The sequence below is a fragment of the Lacerta agilis genome, chromosome 5 (genome assembly GCF_009819535.1).
Source record: "Lacerta agilis isolate rLacAgi1 chromosome 5, rLacAgi1.pri, whole genome shotgun sequence".
NCBI lineage: Eukaryota > Metazoa > Chordata > Lepidosauria > Squamata > Lacertidae > Lacerta > Lacerta agilis.
Genome location: NC_046316.1, coordinates 11,760,621 through 11,786,993, shown reverse-complemented (window position 1 = coordinate 11,786,993; position 26,373 = coordinate 11,760,621). Strand labels below are relative to the sequence as shown.

Below are 26,373 nucleotides of genomic sequence, written 5' to 3'. Positions count from 1 at the left end.
CATAACATTGCCAACACAACTTGACTGACTAGTTCTCAGATTCTTTGCAACTATAGCCTGGGCTGGTATCAGTGAAAAAGATGATCTGGGAAGAGAGGACAAAAGTACACACTATATTTAAAAGTATAATGTGTACCTTAAACTTTCAAAGCAACCCATACTCTGTACGTCTTGGGCTTTGCACATATTACACCTCCAGATGTTTTTGGCTACAACTCCAGTCAATCCCAGTCTGCACGGCCTTTCCAAGCAATGCAAAAGACATCTTCCTAGATATAAACCATGAAGCAAACAGTAAGGACCCACTTAAACTCACTAAGTGCAGCACCATAAAGTACTTTTCAAAGTGTGCTGCAATAAACCTTGTTGCTGAGTTTATATGTGACTCTGTAATCACATACTGTGTAATCACACACAAGAAACTGAACTGATCCAAAATGCCTTCTGCTATCCCCTCTAATATTTGCTGTGTGCTGTTTGAAAAGTTCAGCTGCTGCTGCTCTTTGTAATTCAGAAGAGTGAACCAGCCCCTTCGCATAGTCCCATCTAAATAAAATAAAATAAAATAATAATAATAATAATATTTATACCCCGCTCATCTGGCAGGGTTTCCCCAGCCACTCTGGCTGGCTCCCAACAGAATATTAAAAACACAATAAAACATCAAACATTAAAAACTTCCCTAAACATCACAAGCAGTGGAAAATAAGTCATCCTAATAGATACAAATATACTATGTGAGAGAATAATTGGATTTCCCCAATGGAGGAGGGATGGAAATTGCAGGGCTGGCATACCCGCCAACATTTCTCCAATGAAAATAGGGACGTCCCATTCCATAACGACAATTTGACTATTTATAACCCACACATCTTACTGGGTTGCCCCAGCCACTCTGGGCAGCTTCCAACATATATAAAAATATAATAAAACTTTAAAAAGTAAAAAAAAACTTCCCTATACAGGATTGGCTCAGGGGTTAGATAACTCCATACCCTCCAATGTTTCTCCAATAAAAATAGCAACATCCTAAGGAAAAGTGGGACATTCTGGGATCATATCAGAAACCGGGATGGCTTCTCTAAATCAGGGACGTCCCTGGAAAATAGGGACACTTGGAAGGTCTGGGGTGGGGGTGATACCACTATCTTCACAACAGATGCTCAACCAGTGTATGGACTGTGCATTACAAATAAGAAACTAATACTATTTATTGCCAGAAATCCTGATTTATAGAAACAACCTCATTCTTCCTATAGGAAGGCCAGAGAGTAGCAACATAATTAAACAGGGAAGGATGAATACATGTGTCCGTAATGCACCGATGAGGAGAAAAGGTATTAAGCAACAGCTGTTCCACTGGAATGGAAAGGATATGTCAAGTATCATAACCTGACTCCTCCAAAAGGCTAATTCAGCAGAACCAGCAGCTGCCACAATGAGTGGAGTTTAAAAATCCATTCACACACAACAAGTTTGTATGCCCCATTTCCAACCGGAGTTTCTGTTAGTTTCACAAAACAGCTCACAGTCTTGTGGTTACAATCACATTAAGTGTTCAATTTTAAGTAGAAAAGCAATCTATTATTATTTAATGATCCAATTTAATCCAATCATCCCGGAAATTTCTGATAAAAGAAATCCATAAAAATCTTACGTATAAAAAGTACAGTACGTAAGGACGTGAGTTATAGATACTACCTCACCAGACTGATGCACAGTGACACTTATGTCAATGATAGTCAAAACAAAATAAAATAAAAAATTCTTTCCAGTAGCACCTTAGAGACCAACTAAGTTTGTTCTCATACCAAAGCTCATACCAAGAACAAACTTAGTTGGTCTCTAAGGTGGTACTGGAATTTTTTTTATTTTTTTTGTTTTAATTATGTCAACAATACTGTACAGGATTTTCTGGAACCTCCCTTTCAGAACTGCTGATGGAAGAAAATTTAAATACACCAGATGAAAGGCTTTTGAAAATACATCACTGGGTTCTCTGTGACAGAATAACAAAATCATAGAATTATAGAACTGTAGAGTTGGAAGGGACCCTAGTCCAACAACCTGCAATGCAGGAATCCTGCCCACAACTGTCCCTAGGTGGACTCGAACCACTGCTTGGTTAGTTGGCATTCGTCTGTCTCAGGAGACAATGGAAGAGTGTGCCTTCGGGGTGAAGTCAAACCACTGGAGAGTTATAGTGCCTGCCGTGGCTGTAAAGACTTGTTATGGCAGAAATGTTTTGCTGCAGCTGGGGCAGATGAAGGCATCCAGTTTTGCTGCTGTTGGTGCACCATAGAGTTTATTCTTTCTGTGCTCCTCCCAGTGGTCATTCGTCCTCTGGTCACTGCTGTGGATACACAACCTGACTGTTTCCAGGCACTGCGGTCGTCTGCAAGGTATTCCTACATGACGGGGTTAATGTTGCCAGTATTCATGTCCTGTTTGCAGACATCTTTGTAATCCAGAGTTGGTGCCTGAAGCCAGCTCCCCATAGCCTTGGGGAGCCTGCCATCCCAATGTTCCCCAACTCTGGCATCAAAATCTCCCAGCAGGAATAGGTGTTCACAGGCTGGGACCCTCCTAATAGCTTGGTCTAATCTTCTGGTTAACAGCCATATGTTTTTGAACAGAGAGCATGTAAAGGCAGCTTGCTGGTTTATAGGGCTGAAGTGCTCTGTTGATTAGCATGTTATTTGAGGTTAAGCCCAGAGCCATTTAACATCCGTATGAAGCTGCTGGGAGTGGTTATCTAGAGATTTGGACTGAGGTGTCATCAGTGTGCTGATGATATCCAATTCTTTCTCTGTAGTGTCTGAATTGGGAATGGCTGAGAAGGGTCTAGACCAGTGTCTGGATGCAGTGGTGAACTGAATGAGGACTAATAAATTGAGTCTGAATCCTGGCAAGGCAGAGGCTCTGTGGGTGAGTGGTTCCCAAATCCAGGAAGTCAGCAAGTTGCCTGCCCTTGGTTACACTCTTTTTGAAAAGGCAGGTGCGTAGTTTGGGAGTGCTTGTGGATCCCGCTCTGTCACTGGAGGCACAGGTGTCTTCAGTGGCTAGGTGTGCCTATTACCAGCTTGGGCTGGTAAAACAGATGTGGCCGTTCCTGGGCTGGGATAGCTTGACCACAGTTGTCCATGCATTGGTATTCTCAAAGTTGGAGTAGTGCAATGCACTCTATATGGGGCTACCTTTGAGGTTGGTCAAGAAGTTTCAGTAGTGCAAAACTACTAAATTGCTTATAGGGACAAACTACTGCCAGCATATAGCACCTTGTTTGTAGAATTTACACTGGCTGCCAATCTGTTACTGAACAAAGTTCACAAGATGGTATTCAACAACTATGTCCCACTGTTGTAAGAATTTTAGGTATTTTATTTATATATAAGAATTGTTATTAATGTACCAAAACAAATAAGGCCTCATGTCTGAAAACCAGCACAGGAAGACAGGCCTCACTCCCAACTGACCAAGTATTTCTTTGTCTCAGGAACAAAGGGGGGGGGTTTGCCCCTCCAGCTACTCAGCAGACCTCTGCCTGAGTGATAATCTCTGGCATCCTGATATCTAAGTATCAGACAAAAAGGTGTGATTAACTTGGCTGGGATATAGGGAAATGTAAATATCTTTTGTTTCACTTGATGGGTTTTTTGGTGGAGAGCAGGAGGCATGGGGGCAGGGTCCAAGATGCTCAGACCACTGCCACCAGACCCTCCCAATTTGTGATGTAATTCTAATGTATGGAGGGGTGGTCTTGAGCTGGAGGGGGGGAATTTCAAAAAGTCTATATAGGAGCTTGTGTACCTTGGTTCGGGGTCTTTTGCTTGCAAACACCCTGCTGCAGCAGTAATAAATAAGGGGCTACCGCCTTGGGTGTTTGGGGAAAGGTTCTTTCCCATCCCCGAGCAGCTCTTGAACCCATATCCCAGAGAGGATATGTGCCCATTAAGCTATGTGAGTGCTGTGTTGCAAGTATTCCTTTCTTTTGTGTACTGTCCTCAAAAACAGTGGCTGTGAAGAGCATAAAGGGGCTTGGACCCCTGTATGGAAACCGACAGGGGTGGGGGTTACCACTGGCTGTGTCGATGGGGTCATTGGAGGGATAATGGTGTCATTTTGCATGTTTTTATGTGGTGATGCACGGGTGTGTGCTGTGGAAACACCCTCATCGTGACTTCATTGGCTTCCTTCATGCGTCAGTGGCACATGGGTGCTGTCACAGCCCCCAACTGTGAGCACTGGTGAACTGTCCAGGGATGCTGGGTGCATGTCTGTCATTTTTACACTGCTTTTTGTACTATCTTGCTGTATGCCCCCTCCCCTCACCACCCTGCACTGCAAGCTTAACACTCATTCAGTGTGGTGCCCATCTGAATGGCACAGCAGTAACCTAATTCCAGTCCTGTCATAATATGAGGATTGGCTTGCTTCGTTAATTTCTTAAAGTTTGTACAGTGCAGGAAGTTTTGAACAATCAACAAAGATGAATTAATGTTCTATTGTTCGCCTCTTGCTTGCTCTCATATACAGGTAGGCCCACCTGGGACTGAATTTTAACTCTAGAGGTCTTGTTCTAGGGGTGCTGTCAAGTGTGTAAAATAGATGAGGCCTTTTCTGTGGCAGGGTGCAACTCTAGAATGCTCTCCCTATCGAAACTGCACAGGCTTCTGCTTTGTGTGTCTGTTTTGCTAAAAAACTGAAGATGCATTTATTTCAACAGCCTTTTAAAATACAACACCTAGTTTTACTACTGCCAGTTTTAAAGTGAAAAACTGTTCAGCCTTGTTACTTTTATTTTAGTGTTATTTATATTTGCTTTTAGATAGTGTGACCTATATTTTTAATTATTTTATTGAATGGCTTATTTGGTTATGCCATATACCTGTATAACTTGGAGTACATTTGTTTATTTTGATAATTTTCTTTCCCAGTCTTCCTCCCTAAGGAGCTCAGAGCAACAAACATCAAAAAGTTAAAACAACTCAATTTGGTAGAACAGTGGCATATAAAAAATAAACTATGCTAATATTATTACTACTGCTGCTGCTACTACATTGGCTATTACATTTTGCTGCTCAGTGGGAGATAGCAAGGTACCCAGTGTCCAGCTAACAATCATGACTAGGCTTGATTGAAAGTTATGCAACTTACATAAAACAAGATTAATATATTCCATTAGTTTCAACATGAATCACTGCTACCTTTAGCAGTATTGCATCATATGCATACAGATTAAATACTGTAGGTAGAAATTGATAACTTGCACACAAGAAAGACTGAGCCTTAACTTCAGCAGCCTGCATTTAGGAACCCTCCCCTTTTGCTGGGCATGATCAGATCATTCCATCTAAACTTTTCTCTCATGCACGATAGGTCACTACAGCATTTCTTAAAGACACAGAGAGGTAGCTGACTTTCTAGAAGTTCATGAAATTTATTCCAAACCAGCGAATAATTTATGTAACTATTTTCATGGGACAACTGCCCACAATCAATTTGCATACATATCCATTAATCTACAAGGGAGAATAACAATTGAGAGATACATGCACCTGCCTTATTTAAACAACCCTCAGATATGAAAAAGCATTGTATCTAGAGAGCTGTATGTATGTAATCTTAATTAATTGTTGAATTAATGTGCATATGGAATAGAACAATAATTCCAAAGCAAAATATATACTTTTGTTTTTACATGATGTGTGCACACATTAGGGATTTTCTTATGTGAGAAAAGGGTGAAACAGTCATTTTAAGACAGTGCTTGTCATTAAAAAGTTTTTTAACAATGATGGTGCTTGTCATTTGCACTTTTTACAAGTACTTGCCCAACTAATCAGGAACACTGTTTTAGTTAACAGAAAATTTGTAAATAGATTGATCTGAGTAACCATTTAAATGTTGTATCCAAACTTGAAACCATATTGAATCTAGGCTTCATTTTATTGAGCGCCTTGTTTTCAATCCATGAGTTACATTTTAAAATGTGCCACTGTAACCATCCCATTAGAAGCTTACCTTAAAAATAAAAAGGAAGCTAACAAAAGCTACAGTATATGAACCTCACAAGTTATATGTTGCCTAATACTATCCTGAAGTCCAATTCCATGCATGCTTCCTTGAAAATAAGCCTTGCTACTGTATTTTAAAACAGGTAACTACACAGTCCAAGGGTGAAGACAGGCATTCCAATTCTGGTGGAAGTAGTTTGAATGCATGCTTTCTGCTCTGAAAATAAATTTATTTAAAGGCAGCAAAGCAGTCAAACGAGTTTCACCACATATTAAACCGTTGGCATTTCTTCACGTTTAGACGGTTAGAATATACTGGTATTCTTTTCCTACCTTTGACACTTGAAGGGGTCTTTTCTGTTCAGAGCCCCCCTGCAAACGGAAGCCCCAGGGTGCCCCTCCAGAGAGAGTGACAACGACCTCCTCTTCTTCAGCTCCCATGATTATAGCACAGTCTTTTTCCTTTGGTGACAAATGTCCTTTTCAAAAATAAAAATAAACCTTTTTTTACTCTTAAGGTATGGTGCTTTCCTCTTCCATTGCTGCAAGGAGCATCAACCTTCTCAAGTCCGTCCTAAAGCCCACTTCTTCCTTTCCCCCCTCCTCCTTAGAGGTTAGTCCTGCAAGACCAATGCTCCATACCCTTCTAGATCTCCAGCTGCTGAACAGACTATCACCAGCCGTTTTGACTCCACTTTTGGTAAGAGGCCAGAGTCATTTTGCACATGCATCTTGTCAATCTCACCCTCTGTGCTCCCCCCACCTCCTGGCCCGCAATAGACTCTGGATGTTTCACTAAAGCATGGCTGAAAATAGCTCTCCTCCTGTTTCTTTCCAGAGCTTTGTCTCACACTTTTCCAGCTGGGGAGGATTTGGTTTAAGCTTTGCAATAAAACTTGGTATTTCCAAAGCTCCTGAAGGCTGTCCTTTGTGTTTTTCAACATGCACATAAAACCAATCAGATGTTTATGCCACCTTAGCCAAAGCAACCTTCATTTCTTTCATGCAAAGCTATGGATACCATCCAATGAAACGTTCTCCTGTGCAAGCCTGTTAAATGAAAGGGAGCTGCCATTTATTTCAGTTGGGCCTATGCACAAGGATTTCCCATTTGGATTATGCTTAAAGGGTCAAAAATTACTGATAGCACAATCCAGGCCTATCATTATGTAGTAATAGGCTGAAATGCCTGAATCAATATCAGAATTATAAAATTTCAGAGAAGCCCCAAATTTATCTTTAACAAATTCCTTCATGATGGACGACATGACAAAAATGCTGAAAATGGAGAAATGGAAAGTCAAAATCCCCCCCCCCCCACTAGCAAAGCAAACCTATAAACACATTATGACTAGACATATGCCCCTTCTGTGCTGGTGGAGCAGCTACCATATCAAGTACGTTCTCAGCCTGGGCAGAGATGAGGAAATTACACAACCAGCAAATACAGAAATGACAGATATACCCCTGGCGTTCTAGAAGATTCTACCAGTTCCTTCCACCAGGGAATGTGTTGATGCCCACACATGGAAGAACCTTATGTGTTGTTGCTGCTGCTGCTGTTAATGTGGTACTTTAAGCCTCACCAGAGGGGAAATGTCTCCACTCACCTCTTCCATGCCTGGCAGAAAAAAAACAAACAAACCAAAAGTCATGTCAGAGGCAAAAGAGAGGGAACTGTTTTGGGTGGAATTCACCTAACAGGCCCCGTCAGCAGAAGCCCTGTGCAATGACTTCTGTTTCAGCAATGGGGTTCCCCTCTCTTTTCCCTTGTGCACCCCCACAATTCCCATAATTGTCTCAGGGCGGTGTTCAGAAGAACTCTCAGAACAGCACATGGGAGGAGGAGCAAAGGGAGGATTGTCATAGTACTACATTGGATACTACCCTCAGTACTTGAAATCACACTGCACACACTACAAAGCAGTTTCCTAACCACCTAGCTATAGCAACAGACAGCAATTACACACATAATGGAGAATTTGTCTTCTCCCCTCCTCTGCACAAACAAGGCAGGAAGAGTCGTATGCTTTACATCCTGGAGGTGCCAGATTCAAATGCAGGGTATAGACCCATACTAGGAAAGGGCTGAGCTTCTCCAATCAAATCTGAGCCAATCAGAGGAGCGCTGCATGGATCAATATACCGCCTGCATGGCGCAACCACTCTTTTGCTGCATCTTTCCCTGGTAATACATGTGTCCAATCCTGCCTCTTCCCACTAATTTGCTTGATAGCTCAGCATAGCAGTGAAGCAGGCCACATTGCTTCTCCCACATTTTACAGAAGTTCACACTGCAATTCTATAATTGCCTGTTTAGAAATGTTTGGCTTAGTGAAGTTGTATTATGTTCAATTGGACTTCCTGTATGTTTTATAGGATTACAGCTATATACTGTATACTAAAATCATGGCTGAGTTTGAAATCCGATGAAAGCTTTGCAACCCAAGTTCACCTGCTATTTACTTAGACCAAACTGGATATACTTGTTCACACACTGAAGAGAACTTAAAACATTATTGCAAAGTTTTACAAGTGATTTGCATGTGCGAATGAGCTATTAGGAATTAAACATTACAGAGATAACATCTGTATCATATTCCTCCCCTCCCTCTTTCCCACAGCCAGAATTTATATTGTAAGGTTTTCTAGCCATAAACCCATATTTTTTGTTTACATTAGTCTGTAATTCACAATGGAGCTCAATGCACTATATCAAAATAAATGAATACATTCAGCTGCAAATCACCATGGGCATTACACAATCAGGGGACAGGAAATCAAGTGTTACTCATCTGTTTAATAATGAGGAATTTAAACAGATTTATAGCAAGCTAGGAGAAGCCTTACTTATGGCCTGTAGAATTGATGGCCCTACGTACACATTCACTTGATGGGGTACATCTTTGAGGCAGCTGTACCACTTCAGATTCAGATATGGATTCAGATTATGAAACACTTCTGAATAAGAATCCTGTATGTATGCAATAGGCAGCCCAAACAACTACAACCTGTACCTGTTTAACACACCTTTGGGACTGGCCAGCTACAAAACTTGTCTCTTTTCTTCTCTAATGTGGTACTGAAAGGGAAACACGCCAGATCTCTCTGTTGTCCACTGCTGCTGCAGCAGCAGAATTCTTAACCTAGCTTTAACCATTCATGATTGTCTCTCCAGCATCAATCTTTGTTGTCAACAAACTTCACTTTGAAAGCTTTGAAAGGATAGTCCAGAGACTTACTCTTTCCCAAGTGTGTCTGAATATATAGGGATGCTTAACTCTTCCCAGGGAGGCTCACTTGGCACCTTCATTATGTATCTCTCAGTCCCAGGTGAAAACGTTATTCTTCTCCCAGGCCATTGGCTAATTAAACCATCTATGGCCTTTTAAACTATTTGTGTGGTGGGGTATGGCTATGATGCTACGTACTTGTGGTTTTATATACTGTAAGGGGGGCATATGAATTTAATAAATAATGCAATAAAAAAGAATAAAGGTTCAAAGTTGGCTTCTTCTGCTTCATACTAAGTACAGGGGCTTTTGCAGGGTGGATAGGAGGGTCACACCTGCACTTTGGAGGTGAGATCAAGAAGGTAGCTGCACTGTGTTTTTTTCGGTGCATGCTGAAAACATCATTGCTCAGACAAGACTTCCCATGTGCTTAGAAAGTTGAGGTAATTTTAATTAAAAATAAAAAAATGTATGTTTTAAAGTATGGTTGATTTTTTGATTTTGTTATTTCATCTTTTTGTAAACAACTCTGAGGTTATTGTGTGTGTGTGTCCCCACAACCAAGCGACGAAATTAATAAACACCAACAAACTCCCCACCTACAGTCTTAAGTACTACCACGTCAGGGAGAACTAGCCTCCCGTTTGCTACAGTGGACAGCACCATCTTAGTGCACGATGATATCACGACCGAGGCGCAGTCGAACGCCACAGCCCCCGAGGCCTTGGGTGATTTAAGCGAACGCGGTCCCTGAGGGAGCAGAAAAGCCGCCATCTTGACCGGAAGTACGTCACGGAAGACCGCGATGGCCCATTTCCTTCTCCTCTTCCTAGGCTCGCTCGCTCGCTCTCTGCCGCGCGCCTCTATGGTCGCCGAGCAGCATCCGGGTCCCTGTTGCAGCGGAGTGCAGCGAGGGCCGCGAGCGAAGTGAGGACGTGGCAAGCTCTCAGAGACAGCGGAGCGGACGTGGAGGGGCCTTTCCGGTGAGCGGCGGCGGCGGGCACAGGAAGCGGAAGCCGGCACCAGCGGCGGCCCGACGACCAGCAGGAGCGGGGACAGCCGGTTGAGGTAAGCGCGAGGCCGGGCCGATCTCCTTTGAGGCGCGAGGTTGTGAGGGACGGGGGGGGGGGGGAGAGCTGCTCCGCGACGAGTCCGGGGCTGAGGGATAAAGCGCCGCCCGACCCCGGAGCGCGCCTGGCGTGGCCTGATGCTGGCAGGCTTACGGCTCCGGGGAGGCCCTGTGCTGAGCCGTCCGGATGGATCCCCGGCTTAGTTTTTCCCTTAGCGAGTTCTCATTACCAGGCCTTTGGCTGATTAAATGCCATTTTAAACGTGTTTGTGAGAGGGCTGGGGAGGGGGATGTTGTCTGTTCTTTTTATTACGTATTTTGTGTGATCTCATTTTTTGCACTTTTATGTATTGAACCGCTCAGTGCTCTTCGCTTGAAGGGCGATACACACATTTAACGAATAAAATTAAAATAAATCTTTCCAACCCAACCCTCCTCACCCTCCGGACCGGCAGGAAATAAGCGGCGCTTTCCCTTCCTCCCCGCTTTGCCTCACACAGCCACCACGCAAAGTGTGTTCCGCTTGACGTGTGCTGCATTCACATGAGTGCGTCCCTGAGGCTTGTCGGTAACAGGTTTAATACAGGAGTTGTGGGAAATTATTCGGACAACTTTCAAATAGAGAGTGGGGGATGTTTTCCCTGGCCTGCTGGTGTTTTCTGTGTGTGGGAGATTTAGCTCATAGGGAGTAACCCCACACACTGATCTGCAGCCAAAAAGGGAAACAACCCGAGAAAAGCTTTACCAGTCGATCCTGCCGAACGTGTGAACAGGGCTTGACAAGGTGAAACTGAGATGAAGCAATATTTTGTTTATGTAGGAGTCAGGCTGCATTTCAACGAAAGCGTTCCTATGAGCCTTTTTTTCAAAAGTAGTAGCAGTGCTTGCTATTGTTTAGAGACTTCTTTTGAAACGCTTGGTATTAGAAGCAGAGTTGGAAGGTACCCTTGAGATCATATAGCCCAACACACTGCAATGCAGGAATACACAGCTGTCTCTTATGGGGATCGAACTTGCAACTAATGGAATAACTTTGTTTTGAAACTTAGGTTCACCTTGAAGATTTCAAAGCACACCATGGTGCTTTCCTTTTCCCAAGCAGTGCACATTAACTTGCATTCGTGCTAAATTGTACTTTGGACTGCAGCATTAGTTACGCATAGAACTCAGAAGAGTAGTTTCTTCATTTGCAGATTATATATGGGGCCGTGTTTTAAATTCCCTAATTTTGTCCTATCCCACTACCTCATGTAACAGGACATTTACATATTGTTCATTTTCTAAGTTTTGTTAGAAAATGGTTTCGCTCTTGCCAGAAGAATGGACCAGTTTTATGGACAAGTGGTCCACTTATTAGTCTGGGCAAGGCTAGATGTGTGATAACAGGGTGATTATGCTAATACAGAGACTGCTAATCTATGGGCACATTTGGAATTTTGGGAGTGTGTTGTGGGTACCAGCCCTTCTTGTTACCTCTCTTCCCCTGATAGAGAAAGCACACATGCAGAAAGAGTCATTATACTTCCAAGGGATCTGGGTGAAGGTTGAATATCTAGCAGGATTAAACTGTTTCCTTTTCAATCTACACAACTTTACATACGATTCCCTAAATAGCCACTGCCAAATTAAAGCTTACCTTGGTGGTAGACTGCGCAGTAAAAATCACAGAGCACATCTATGGATACAGAGTTGACCTGTTATTGGAGGATATCCCTTGTAAAAATTATGACGATCCATAGGTTTCTATACCTTGAGTCTATATTTTTTCACAATAGCAGTGCTAGAAAGCATCAGTTCTGTGGTTTTTGGTTTTGCAGTTCAGTCAGTAGATAGGTGTAACATTTATTCGATTGCCAATGGGGAAGAAGCCAGTGAGAAAACAGTTTAAAGAGGATCTGTTGCATTGGATATGGTGTGTATATGTGAGTGTGCATTCCTGACTACTGTCCCACCAGCTGCTCCATTATTTTCTCCCACTTCTCTTCTGTTTACTTCCTACTCTGTCACTTCTGTTCAAGTGCCAATATGGCCAATGAGAGCCTTGAAAAACATAGAACTGAAAGAAGCTTGATGTCCTTTTCAAGTGGTGAGGAAGGGAGCAGTGAGTGAGGGTGTTGCAAGCACCCCAGCTGTGGTACTAATATAATAATATGATATGCAATGTTGGACTAGTGTAGCAATTCTAGGTGATGTTATTGCATTCTTTTAAAGCACAGGTGGGCTGAAGGCAGAGCAGATTGAGATCTACTGATAGATTTCAGGGTGATCAGCCATAGATTGGCAGGGATTTCTGATTAATTGTTTAATCATAGCAAAATTTCTTTTCCCACCTAAAGTAGGCTGCTGAAATGAACTGACTACCGTGTTTCTCATAAAATAAGACACCGTCTTATATTTTTTTCCCCTCAACAAAACACAGTATGGCTTATTTTCAGGGGATGTCTTATTTTAACCGCGTTGCATTGGTACGCTGCATAGCCACGCCTCTCCAGGCTGTTTTAATGGGAGGTGCCACGTCACTATGGCTTATTTTCAGGGTATGGCTTATTTTCGGGGAACGGCTTATATTTCGCAAATGCATAGAAATCCTGCTATGGCTTATTTTATGGCCATGTCTTATTTTAGGAGAAACACGGTAGATATGGACTTCTGTATGAAAGGCCTATGGGAAGTTCATATTCTAGGAAACTAAAAACAAATTGGTTGGTTGGTAAAAACAAATTCCTAGGCTCAGAATGTGCTCAGAAACACCTGTTCTTTAACCAGTTCTGATTGGTAGAACTTGGGGGTTCTAATAAAAAAGCCCAGCAGATCCAACAAGCCTAAGTATGTCCACTCCTGTTTTAAAGTATTAGCGTGTTAGGTGGATACGGAGAGGGATACAATGAGTATAGGACAAGTCAGTGGTCTCATTAAGCACAACTTTATTGATTAAAGGGAATCAGGTTGCACACGTGCCATCCTACTGCACTGTGGTGATCACAAAACAAGAGCATTAATTCAGAGTGAGGTGTGCCAAAGTCCATAGCTCAAAGGTCTTAAAGGAGTTTGAGAGTATACCTCACAATACTGGTTTGCATACCAGCTGTACAACATACTGGCATGCTTAGACACTGTCGTAGAACCCATTGTGCTGGCACTTAGATATTTGCAGATGGCAAAAAGAAAAAAGATGAAGGGAAATGAGCAGGAAGCTTGCAGAACAAAAAAAGGGACATAGCAAATGCCATTCCCCTGCTGTAGCTTCACTTGCTAACCAGGATGCAAAAATTAGAACACGCATTATGGAATAAGCGCTGTCCTCTCAGTATGATTCCTTGTAACATTTCTAAAAAATGAATTCAGTTTTATGCTTGTGCATTTTTGGTCAATACTATCATTATACCAAGCCATAGTCTCTACACTATAGTTTAGGACCAAACCATGGTTTGAATTTCTAAACACAATGCTAGGGAAACTGTAGCTTAGAGCCACTTGTTGAGAAGGAAGAAAGCAAAACTATAGACTATCAGCTTCATGGTGATGGCCATAACATTAGATACGCAAATCATGGTTTGTACTATTTCTCGTTTGATAGGTGAACCATGAATTTAGTTTGGCCATCATAGCAAACTGTAGTCTTGGAAGTGCTCTTATGCTTTTAAAATTTGTTACATCTATTTGTTAATACTATAATAGCGCAATGACATATTTTATGCTGTTGCAAATAGGGCTGTGTTTTGATCTTAATGGTTGTCGACTTGCTTTAAACTAAAATTTCAATGTGTTATGTATTTCAGTGGCAATGTATTTTATTTCTCCTGATTATGTGTGTTCTGATTCAGAAGATCACACCTGCAAAACATCACTTGCACTGATACAATCTGACATAATACTGGAACAGCTTGATTATCTTGCTATAAATGAACCTTTTTGCTACTAGTAGATGGTGTTTTGAAGAGTATCAGCTACTGAATACAGATTATTGCAGGAGACTGACGTGCAGCTAACATTGCAAGCATTTAATAAACTGAAAAGGACTAATCTATTCCTTAAACCTTATGTCCAGAACCATGTAGTATATACAAAGTTCCTATAAACTTTGTCCCCAAATAGTACCTGGTAGTAAAGGAAATTTCATTCAGGTCCAGCATATCCAGTAGTCAGGGATCATGGGAACTGTAGGACCACAGGTTAGCCAACCAAGATATAAGGATATGCTGGCTGGGCCTCATGAGGGTTGTATGAATGCCTTTTTGGTGATAGCTTTTAGACCTTAATTCTTGTTGAATCTGTGTTATTTTAAATTTTTTATGTATGAGATGCTTTTAATTTCTAAAATAAGTGCTTCATAACAGCAACATTATTTCTTATTGATTGCCCCGTTTCTTCTGGCAGGGACCATAAATGGGTGATGAATGGGGTCAGAGATAAAAGTGTTCTGGATTAGCTAATCCAGAATTTAAGAATTCCAGATTCTAAGCAGGTCTGAGAAGGAGGCCCCAGTGCTGTACTCAAATAAGTACATGGATAATTTTTTTTTGTACAGTGAACCAATAAAGTTCCTTGTCTAGAAAGCAACTGAAAGTACTTTCTGAATTAGTCGTTCCTATTAGTCCTGTATGCTCTATCCTGTTTTGTATTACAAATGTATATAAGTGGCAGAAGCCTACTATTTTCTACCCAGAGATGATGGGGGGCGGGATTTATCCCCAAGCCATACGACCAGGGAAGAAATGAAAAAGAAATCATTTTTTTTTAATCAAAGAAAATATTTTTCTGTCTGATTGCTCTGAAACTACACAGAAAGAGTTTAAAAAAAACAAACTTTGATGGGATGAAAAAGGTTGGGCAGCTTTAAGAGATATTGGGAAAATACACCTAAAACAAGCTTGGAGCTCACAAGTTACTCATCTGTAGTGTAATGTGTACATAAAATTACTTTAGAAAACAGCACACATTTGCTAGCACTGCAAGGATTATTGAGCCTGGTTCTTCATTTCAGCTCTTTTGCACAAAATCTTGTTTTGAAGGATGGCTCCTAATGTTTCTCTTTCCTTTCTCACAGGTGAAGGCTAGTTTGGGGATGTGAGCACAATGAGCGTAAACCAGCCAACTCACACAGGGCCACCTTATGGGCAGCCACAGCCTGGATATGGAGGATACCTGCCGCCTGGTTACGGAGGGCAGCCAATCCCGACCGTTCCCGTCTCACAGTATGGTGCTTACAATGGTCCAGTGACAGGATATCCGCAGACAGCCCCCCCACAAGGTATCCTTCCTTGGTATAAAGGGGGAAATGACCTTTGTTTTTAGTGTTTTTTTAAAAACCCGTTTACCCTGCTTTTTAACGTTCTGTATGTGCCCCTGAGGTGGTGGCAACAAAAAATTCAAAAGTGCATTTAAAATATTCAGTATAAGGATTTATGGTACCAATCTATTCTGCCTGGTTATACCACATCTGGATTACTGTGTCCAGTTCTGGGCACTGTAGTTTTAAGAAGGATATTGACAAGCTGGAATGTGTGCAGAGGAGGGCAACTGTTGATAAAGAGTTTGGAAACCAAGCTGTATGAGGAACGCTTGACGGAATTGGGTATGTTTAGCCTGGTAAAGAGGAGACTGAGAGAAGATGTGATAGCCGTCTTCAAATATCTAAAGGGCTGTCACATGGAAGTTGGAGCAAGCTTATTTTCTCCTCCAGAGGGTAGGACCCAAACCAATTGAATCAAGTTATAAGAAAGGAGATTCTGAATAAACATCAGGAATAACTTTCTGACAATCAGAGCTGTTTGACAGAGGAATAGACTCCCACGAGAGATGTTGGACTCTCCTTTCCTAGAGGTTTTTAAGCAGAGGTTTGATGGCCAATTGTCATGTATTATTTAGTTGAGATTCCTGCTTTGAACTAGATGACCCTCAAGAGTACCTTCCAGCTCTGCAATTCTATGGATGCCGATAAATGTCCTTTGTTCTTCATCATTTAAGAACTTGTGCATACAGTTACATTTCATAAAGCAATGGGAGATGGTTCAGATGGCAATGCAGTTTCATGGTTGTGCATGGGGTTTGGGAGGGCTCCATGCTTTGGTGGTCCACAAGCATTAAAGCAACTGGAAGCCCCTAGGCCAAATTTAGCTGCCTAGGAATTGTGCTAGATGCTTAGTTGCTAGTCAGCTGGTGTAAAGAAGTGGGCATGAATGGCAGCAGAACTAGCTGGAAGGCCACTTGAAGGAGTAAAGTTTGTGGTGTTAACCCCAGGAAAACTAGCTGCTTTATCATGACTTACAGTCTTGGAATGGGAATGATTATTAGTTCTCTTACCTTTGCACATGTGAATCATAGTGGAGACCATAGAGAGTTGTATTTATACCAGACTTTAATGAAGGAAGCTGCTGCAAAGGTAGCACATGTGCTACATTTAATAGTTATTTATGTTAAACAGAAGGGTAAGGTTGATGTTGCATTCTCACTTTGGAGGCATGTGTAAAGTTGGCAGATATTTGTGGGGGAGCTCGTTTTAGGGTAGCTTACTGGGTTGAGCTGCTCAATTTGCTCATCAAGTAGTTCACTCATCCAGCGGAAAGTTCTGCTGTTTGAGGTGAATCTTCTCATTATTATTTTTTACTTTGGAACTACTCATTCCTGACGTCTCATGGCAGGTAGCGATAAACTGTATTGAAAATAATCAGTGATTGCTAAGCAGGAGGGAACTCCAGCATTTGTAGGACCAGCACAATGCATTTGAAGTTTTCCAAGTCTACTCTTACTGATGTGTATATTGTCTTTCTAGGTTACTTTCCTTCAATGGGGTTTCCTTCTAAGGGCTCTCCTGTCTCTCTTGATTCTGATGCTTCTTTTACTCCCAACTTCATAGGTAAATGCTTTCCTTTTCATGCACTGTCTCTTATGAGAAAAGACTGTTTCAGATACATTTGCTTCTGAAACATTACTCTGTTTCACCTGAAAGCTAAGCCATGTAATTATTAGAATGTGTGGAGCTGTGTCAGAATTTTCTGAACTTTGGCTAGATAATACATTATCCGTGCCAAAATTCCTTAATTGTGCAACAAATTATCTTCGTTTTATAGTAGTATTTTTCAGGCCTTTTAATGATAAAAAGCTGGAAAAGCCATACACCTTAACTCTAAATCAGCTCCTATATTTTGGTAATAGTTCTAATATATAAATATTTCCAGTGAGACTTGTTAGAGAAGATTCTCATGCAAATAAAGATTTACATGGCTTGTCTAAAAAGAAAAATGCTATAAGTAATCTGACAAATCCTTGTCTGTTCCTTTCATCCACAATAGTGACTTTTCTTGGGATCTGAGATGCTTTATAAAGCAAAAAAAGCTAGGAACAGCAAGCCTTATTTTCACTAGCATATTTACAAGCTTCTATTAATTTTCTCTCTGCTGTTGAAAATCTTGATAGCTTTCTGTTCTTCCTTGTATGCATATCATGCCTAGCATATTTTAAGTATCTTCATAAGTGGGCCCCCATTTATTTACTTGTACATGACTGACATGCAGTTCAATATTTCTAGGTTCCCTGAGAGCTCCCACTACTTCTGGAGGAGGACCTGCTTCAGCATCTGGCTCATTAGTTCCTCCTGGACAGCCGGCCTATAGTCAGTTTGGACAAGGAGATGTACGTAATGGGATTCCTGCATCTACAGCTCCATTGCAAAGGTAATTAGGACAACAGTCATCAGACTCTAAGCCTGTCAGTACAGACAGCAACCATTTTACAGTCAGATGCTCGATCACACACACACTTGTCGCTGCCAACCTAGAAGTGTCCCGAAAATGGGATGTGGCAGGGCTTAAGCACACTCCACCAACGCACATGGGGGTCAGGAACGGAACCCCCATGCAGAATTGTTGCCCCCTGTATCAGGTTTTGGGGGACAGAGCACCCATCCACTCCCTGCACAGCAAAATGGTGTGATTTTGGTTTGTTACATAGAGAAGTTGTTGGACTGACTTCTAACAGCTACTAAATGTGGTGGTAACTTTCTATTTAGGACCTGGGTGGTGCTGTGGTCTAAACCACAGAGCCTAGGGCTTGCTGATAATTAGGTTGGTGGTTCGAATTCCCACGACGGGGTGAGCTCCCATTGCGTGGTCCCTGCTCCTGACAACCTAGCAGTTTGAAAGCACGTCAAAGTGCAAGTAGATAAACAAGTACCTATCCTGCGGGAAGGTAAACGGTGTTTCTGTGCGCTGCTCTGGTTCGCCAGAAGCGGCTTAGTCATGCTGGCCACATGACCTGGATGGAAGCTGTCTGCGGACAAACGCCGGCTCTCTTGGCCTATAGAGCGAGATGAGCGTGCAACCCCAGAGTCGTCCGCGACTGGACCTAACGGTCAGGGGTACCTTTACCTTTACCTTTTTAACTTTCTATTTTCTATAAGCACACTTAATTGGATATACTTCATTTATTTGTAATGCACCACAATGCTCTTCTCAAGACAGTTAGTAATTGGTCTTTTAGTTAAGCTTTAGAACAAAGGTGAGTAGTACATATGTCTCAGTCAAGCCTAACCCACAGCTGAATTTGCGGTTAGGCAACAGGGAAAATACATAGTTCAGCACCACACCTAATTCAGCTGTGTTGAGTGAGCAAGTTACTCATCATCTGGGTAATCGGGCTGCTGCTTGCGCAATTGGGCTGTGCCTTTCTCCCTTCTGCAGAGCAGGAATTCTGCCTCCACTGGTATGTCTTTGATAGCTACTGTGTAGGCATAAGGTTGCAAATAACTTACTTATTTTATTTTATTATTTAATATTTACACACACACACACACACACACACACACACACACACGTAACCAAAAAGCACCATCACAGTGGAAATAATTAAAAGGAAAAAAATTAGAAGGAAAAATAGATAAAGTGGGAAGAAAGTGAAGCCATTAACCACAGCTTGCAAGTTCATATTTACTTTGAAACAAAGCAACCACATTTTGAGTGGTCACAGGCTTTAGGAGTAGGGGAGCGGCAGCATTGGCACTAGTGCAGAACCCCAGAGCTGTCGCTGCAAACCACTTATCCACCTTTGTCTGCTTTCCTAAGAACAGAGATTGCAACCTATCATCCCAGGCAATAAATGCAACAGAGGGTTGTGATGCCAACAGATGATGAACTGGACAGATTCTCCTTTGCTTTTCATCTTAGATTAGGAAAGTTGAAGTGCTTGAATGTCTGTTGCTTTGATTGATTGGTGTGCTGCAAAGGGGTTTTAGAACCTTCCCATTCTGAAAACTGCAGAGGCACTGGGAAGATCTTCATCACCACTATCTCATTAATAATAATAATAATAATAATAATAATAATAATAATACATGAGTGGCTTATGTAACAAAGGATTGTCTTTATTCTGCTTCCTTTTCTTAGACCTCCTGCTTCTCAACAGTTCATGCCTGGAACAACGCCCACACCTGTTACCCAATCAGCTACTTTCCAGTCATATGGGCCACCTCCAACAAGCACACAGCAGCTGACCAATCATATGGCTGGAATGCATATAGGTGGTGTTTCAACCTCTGTTCCCTCCCCAGGTGTACTGGGCTATGGTGAGTAACCAGAACGTTTGAATGCTGCTTGCTCGCATAGACTGATTTGGAGTTCCCTTGAGAAGGATCCTCCAGACTGCTATGGGTACAATTACTTCTCTCTTTTGCAAGTTCTATAAAATGCAATAAAGCAGATCCCTGTGTTGCAACTATTGCATGCTGTTACAACAACTCTTAATTGGAACTCAAGTAGTATATTATATAAAATGGTTCCATGGTATTAAGCAAAGAAAAAGGACCAACTAAATTAATTAAGGTTGATAATCGAGTGTAGGTAATACTCGCGGTAGATCCACTAAAACTATTGATTTAAGTGGGTCTACTCAAGAGTATTGAGATACCAGTCAAAGTAATCTGGGGTATTCATATTAAAAGAATCTCTGAGAACTGCAGAGATAGTCCATTTAAATGCACATAGGGTTTGTTATGTTTGGCCTTTATTTCAGCTCCACTAAAGATAACAACAACTGTAGTAGTGGTAAAGGTAAAGGTAAAGGGACCCCTGACCATTAGGTCCAGTCGCTCATCTCGCTTTATTGGCCTAGGAAGCTGGCGTACAGCTTCCGGGTCATGTGGCCAGCATGACTAAGCCGCTTCTGATGAGCCAGAGCAGTGCACGGAAACGCCGTTTACCTTCCCGCCGGAGCGGTACCTATTTATCTACTTGCACTTTGACATGCTTTCGAACTGCTAGGTTGGCAGGAGCAGGGACCGAGCAACAGGAGCTCACCCCTTTGTGGAGATTCGAACCGCCCACCTTCTGATCGGCAAGCCCTAAGCTCTGTGGTTTAATCCAGAGTGCCACCCGTGTAGTAGTAGTAGTAGTAGTAGTAGTAGTAGTAAAAAGACAAAGTATACCGTCATTCATCCAAAGAGCTCAGGGAAAAATTCAAGTGGGAGAACTGCAACTTCATCATGCTCTCACTTCCATTCCATTCTTAAAATTGAATGTTTTGATAAGTAGCTCCTTAAAATGGTTTCTTAGCATAGGCTATCATAAGGTCTGGTGATGAATACCAAGTATTGGTATCGGTAATCATGAAAGTGAATGGTAAAACCTGCTTGTTATTAAGCACCTCCATTTCTGTGTTCTCTCTCTCTCTCTCCACCTTGAAATAACTTTGTATCCAGGGTAAGGGACTAGTTTACTAAAACACCTTGTGCACACTGGGAGAAGAACAACACTTTTATAAAGCAAGATGTGACCCTAATTAACTTCTGCTCCTCAGGTCCCCCAACATCAGTTCCTCCTGCCTCAGGAAGTTTTACTTCGAGTGGATCTGGGCAATATGTGCCCTATTCAAACCAAGGACCGCCACCTCCTGCTGTGCCCCATGGATTGCCTCCTACCACCTTGTCTCAGGGTCTTCCTATGGCACAGCCTGCTATTTCTGGTCCTCCGTCAGCTCTGAACCTCTCACATCAAGCTCCTGGGTTTGCCCCGCCACCTTCATCTTCTGGGGTCGGTGCTTCCAATTACCCTCCTGCTGCAGGAGTTTCAAGGCCTCCCCCGATGCAGGGTACATCATTACCGGGACAAGCAGCTACTGGGCCACCCACTTCCCAGCCAAACCATGTGACCTCACCACCACCTCAGCCATCTATGTCAGGGCCACCCCTTGGACCACCAATGGCAGGCTTGCAAGGACCACCTCCCAGCCATCCTTCCCAAGCAGGATATGCACTGCAGCAGAATGGTATGTTCAGTATGTTGCTGAGAGAGGGCTAAGGAATAAAAGTCAATTGGGTTTTAACACTGGTTATAATAGATGGCTGCGCTAATTGGTAGTGAGGTCTTTAAAATACAGTGGTACCTTGATTTACGAGCTCCTCGACGTACGACGTTTTTGACTTCCGAATGAGTTCCAGAAGGAAAAATATGGCCGCCGCTTCCGAATTTTTTCGACTTACAAAGGGAAAGCAGCGGCGCGATACCTCGACTTACGAGTTTTTTTAATGCGGTTTTCTCGACTTGCGAATTTTTTTTTCCCTTCGGAGATAGCGCCTTCAGAACGCATTATTGTCGTAAGTCGAGGTACCACTGTATGTTGAATTCAATGGAAATTAGCAACTTGCAGGTAACTGAACTTGGTAACTGTATTTCCTCAGGAAGTCATTCCTATTAGGATGTAAAGCAGTTGTAGCCAACAGGCTGTGCTCCAGATATTGGGACTACAACATACATCATAACTGATGGGCCATGCTGGTTGGGGCTGATGGGAGTTGGAGTTGATCCAGTGGACATCACTTTCTCTATCCTTGATGTACAGGGTGGTTCTGATTGCTGTTATTGCATCAAGGTTTTTTTTTCTGTAGCTGTTTAAACAAATATATTTTCCTGTGGGTTTTAAAACCTAAATATAAAGGTGTGGATTGGCTTGTTAATTAGCTACTGTTTTTCCCCACATTCCTCTGATGGAGACTTCCAAAGTTGAGTTTCCTTTGCTTCCTAGCTCAGTGAACAGTGAGTTAGAAAGTTGCTTGCAACCTGTATAAGAACTGTTTGCTTCTCTTTGGGGAGGTCTTTTTATCTTTTGGGAGGTCCTTTTTTCTCTATACTCAGAATCATGCTGTTTTTGGATTACTTGGTTTACAGAACTGGATTGTTAAGTCTTGTGGCTACCAAACACACATAGTTCTGTGTATGAAACTTCTGAAGAAGGAATGCAGAATCTGTCAGCAGAGATGCAATATCCGCAATAGGTTGGAGCTAGAGAAACTCTGCCATAGCATTGCTCCTGTTGAAATCAGTGAGACTTAAGTTAACCTCGGCTAACTTACTCCTTTATTTTCGGAGAGGATAATGTAGGACTAAGTTCCTCTAGATTCCAACCCCGGTGCCTTTTCATTCTCCTTGCATAGTTGTTTCACCTTGGAGTTATTTGGAATGCATTAGGATAGAGCAGTGTAAGACACTGGAACAGAAATTATTGGGGAAAGGGGTGCCTTTGCAAGCTGATTTTCCTTACTGAACTTTACAGTATTGAAAAACCTTTCTGCAGATATGTATGTTTATCAGACATCTTAAAATTGGTTTCATTCTTAACTAAATCATAACGTGAAATTTGTATCATCAGAATCTTGGAATAATATGTATTGAAGAGTGGTTATAGGTGCTTTTGTGGTGATATGTTTACTATCAAAGTTGAATGTTATGCCTAATAAAGGTTATTGAATTGAATTGAATCAAAGTTGAATTTATTTGAATTCTATTGCATACTTAAATTTAGCATATATATTTTTCAGGGTCCTTTGGACAGAATAGAGGTGCCCAGCCAAACTATGGACAAGCTTACCCTGGGCCAGCAAATTATGGGAGTCAGCCTGGACCTCCACCTCCACCTCCACCAAAACGTCTAGATCCAGACTCCATTCCTAGTCCAGTAAGTTAGTTGTATCCATTTTAGAAATGAATATCCTATTCTAGAAAGTGATTACGAAGATTAAAAACATGCCTCTTTGTAGCTTCTATCAATTTGTTTCATTCTTGCTCACTTTAAACAGAACATGAACATGCCCATGCACTACTGTTATTGGCAATCCTGACCATCTCTATACACTTATATAAAGAAATGTAGCGTATCAACTGGATTATCACAAGATAATAATAATTTGCAGCAAGCCCTGCAATTGCACCACCCGGGAAAGGATCACAGGAATTACTGTGAACAGTTGTAGTTCTGTCTAGTTCATATCTTTGTCCATGTGATTGGCCTCAGTTGGAGTATGTTAATGTTTAGTAAAACAATATTTTGAATGGCTTCTTTGAACTTGCGAAATAGGGCTAAGCAACTTAACTTTGCTTATGGTGGGCTATTATTCCACTTCTCGAGTTGTAACAGAATGGCATTTGGTCGGTTTTCTAGCATATAATGACCCTTGCTAGGCTAAGGCCATGTTGTACAAAACAACTGCATGACATAGAATCTTAAGGGAGAATTATAGAATTCTTAAGGGAGCTTTGGGTGCCTTGAACACCAGCCTCCATACCTCAGTGCTGCATGGCCTGAAGACACGCCTCTTTTGAAATTAAGGGGAGTTTCGAAAACAGTTTGTTACCGGGTACCAAGATCAGGTGTTCATGTGGGAAAATAAGCTTTACATCCCCATGTCCTTGGGCATATAGTTTCTTGCCAGCCAGTGAATGTAGGACTTGCATGAACCCTGGTGTGAAAACATGAGGATTTGTTCTTAAGTTTTATGTATTGCAACTCACATATGAGAGTTCTGGGGAACACCACAGCACAGCCATATATCCAGTTGTACAGAGAGTCTGCTTGCTTTAATTTCGGGTGTGCTAGTCTTTTATCCTCTCAATTCCAGTGGGGTTTTGTGAAGCCATTGTTCCAAAGGCCACAACTACAGTGTGGTTAAAGCAGTGACAGTGACAGCTGTTTCTCCAGAGTAGCTCTTTGTATGTCCAGCTTTATGCTATTGTGCTAACTTATACTTGTGAAGGATGAAGCTACAGCCTCCTTTGCTGTAACACTGAACCTTCAGCTTGAAAACTTTGAGATACGTTACTAGCTTTGCTTCCTTCTGTGCTCTTCCTTTAATTGAAATCTCAAGCGGAGTTGCATGTTCTTGAGCCCGTACTTCTTCAAAGTAGAACTGAGCAAGCATGTGAGCTGCCAGCTTGGTCAAGAATAGTGCTCATTTTAAGTACATTTCGAATGAGGGAGCAAGATGTGGAAATGACAAGTAGAACTGAAGATGGTAATGTTGTTTCACCTCTTGTCGCATGAACTGTTGTCCATTATACATATATCTAACAGTGATGGAAACAGGACAGATAGGAGTAACATTGCTTGTTAGTTTTGTTTTACTATTCTCTCTTTTTCCCTTTTTGTGGCAATTTTACTTCTTTTTTCTTTTTTAAAACAAAAAAAGCAACTCAATGAGCTGCCACCTCAGCAGAAACCCAGACACAGAATAGATCCAGATGCAATTCCTAGCCCAGTAAGTGCGGTGTCTCTCTGTCTGCTATTGTCTGCATGTTGGTGGCTGCTTGTTTGTGTCTGCAAAGTAATCTTACTCTTGCTAACTCCTGGTGTTAGTCTTTCATCTTTTTCCCACCCCTCTCTTTCTGCTCACAACATTACAATAAGCAGAATAAAAATATCATGATCTTTGAAATCCTCTTCACACCACAAATCAAGGGGCAATAGAAGTTTGGCATTATAAGGTAATGAAGTGGTATTTCCTTCTTGAAATTAAGTCATTTATAAGCAAAATACTTCTGAATATTACATTAGTCAGTTTTGCGCTATGAATTATGAATTCAGCATTGAATTTGGCACAATCCACTTGGAGCTCTTTTTGAGTCCTGCGCTTCTGAAATGAATGGTGGGATTTTTCACAAGGCCCACTGAACTAAGGGGGAATTTCCAGTGGATTTGTGCATAACCTGTATAATATTCTGGACAGAAATCTTAAATCTCATTTTATTTAGTTAATTCTTTTACACTTTAAAAAGGGATTCAAGTTTTAATTTTTAGTGAGATTCAGAAGTCATTATTTTAACATTTCCCTCCTAATACAAGAAGTTCATGAGTGTATATTTGAGGGGAAATGGAGATGATAAATACATTGAATTTTCTGCTGTAATGTCTCGCTTAGGCAGCAGTTTATTGAATATGGTTAATTAATTAAAGATAGTCCATCACAATACTATTTCAGTAGCAGACAAAATGAATTGGTTTGCAATTAAACTTGTCAGTGTGACTTGTCTATTGCCCCTGCGTTGTTGTGTCTTGAACAGGCTGAAGTTGGTCACAACGCTAGAATCTCCTCAGTGGTGTTAACAACTTCAGTTAGTTTGTAGTATCTTCCCAGCATGGTCACTCACCTTTTGTACACAGCCTCTTCATTGGTGTGTTTCTGATCCAAGTGTAAGGGTATTTATTAGTGCTCTTGTCATAGGAGGCATACTAGCAAAGGAATAAAGACATGAAGAAAAAGGGAGGGTTGAATGTCCTCATTCGCAAAGTGAAGTAGACTTCCATGCTAGTACTTAAAAGCCATACAGCAGTGGATTGCCAGAGAACATAATCTTTTCTAAAACTTTTGGGAGGAACAAGTACATATTTGTAATCCAATAGGTGGAAAGTAGTTTCAAATAATATTACATTACCATTTAACTTGCCTTATTGTTGTATGTTGAAGGGCTGAAAGCAGGATTATCCAGATTTTAAAAACTTGTGGCCGCTCCTTGGGTTACAGACCAACAACTTCTGTGGTTAACCAACTACTGTATTGCTTAATGGCACGATTTGAACTGAACTTAGGGTAGTATGAATGGTAACCTGAGATTGCAATCTGGGCAAAAGTGAGGACAAGTGCCTGATAAGTGGACCTGAAAGGGCTTTGCAGAAGTGCATTTTAGGAGAAGCAGCTTGCCAAAGACTGTGGTGGCTTGACAGATGTGGGAATTCCTTTCCAGACATTGGGATTAGTACGTCCAGATTGCCCAGAATGGCCATAGTAAAATGAGAA

General features: G+C 41.7%; 2 protein-coding genes across 5 annotated transcripts in view; one reads left to right on the top strand and one right to left on the bottom strand.

The window, feature by feature from the left end:
- Positions 1–6,789, bottom strand: part of SYNPO2L (synaptopodin 2 like) — a 38,089-nt gene extending 31,300 nt beyond the window's left edge. Inside the window, exon 1 of one of the 2 annotated variants that reach the window (XM_033148596.1) lies at positions 6,351–6,789. In XM_033148596.1, the coding sequence (XP_033004487.1) occupies positions 6,351–6,458 (108 nt within the window). In that variant the 5' untranslated portion in view covers positions 6,459–6,789. Of the gene's footprint in view, positions 1–136; positions 154–6,350 lie in introns of those variants that run through there. The other variant, XM_033148597.1, reaches the window with a different exon arrangement.
- A 3,373-nt stretch (positions 6,790–10,162) lies between these two features.
- Positions 10,163–26,373, top strand: part of SEC24C (SEC24 homolog C, COPII coat complex component) — a 36,284-nt gene continuing 20,073 nt past the window's right edge. Inside the window, exons 1-8 of one of the 3 annotated variants that reach the window (XM_033148593.1) lie at positions 10,163–10,318; positions 15,367–15,570; positions 17,092–17,175; positions 17,848–17,992; positions 19,700–19,878; positions 21,108–21,575; positions 23,125–23,261; positions 24,769–24,837. In XM_033148593.1, coding sequence (XP_033004484.1) covers positions 15,396–15,570; positions 17,092–17,175; positions 17,848–17,992; positions 19,700–19,878; positions 21,108–21,575; positions 23,125–23,261; positions 24,769–24,837 — 1,257 coding nt within the window. In that variant the 5' untranslated portion in view covers positions 10,163–10,318; positions 15,367–15,395. The remainder of the gene's footprint in view (positions 10,319–15,366; positions 15,571–17,091; positions 17,176–17,847; positions 17,993–19,699; positions 19,879–21,107; positions 21,576–23,124; positions 23,262–24,768; positions 24,838–26,373) is intronic. The other 2 variants (XM_033148595.1, XM_033148594.1) reach the window with 2 other exon arrangements.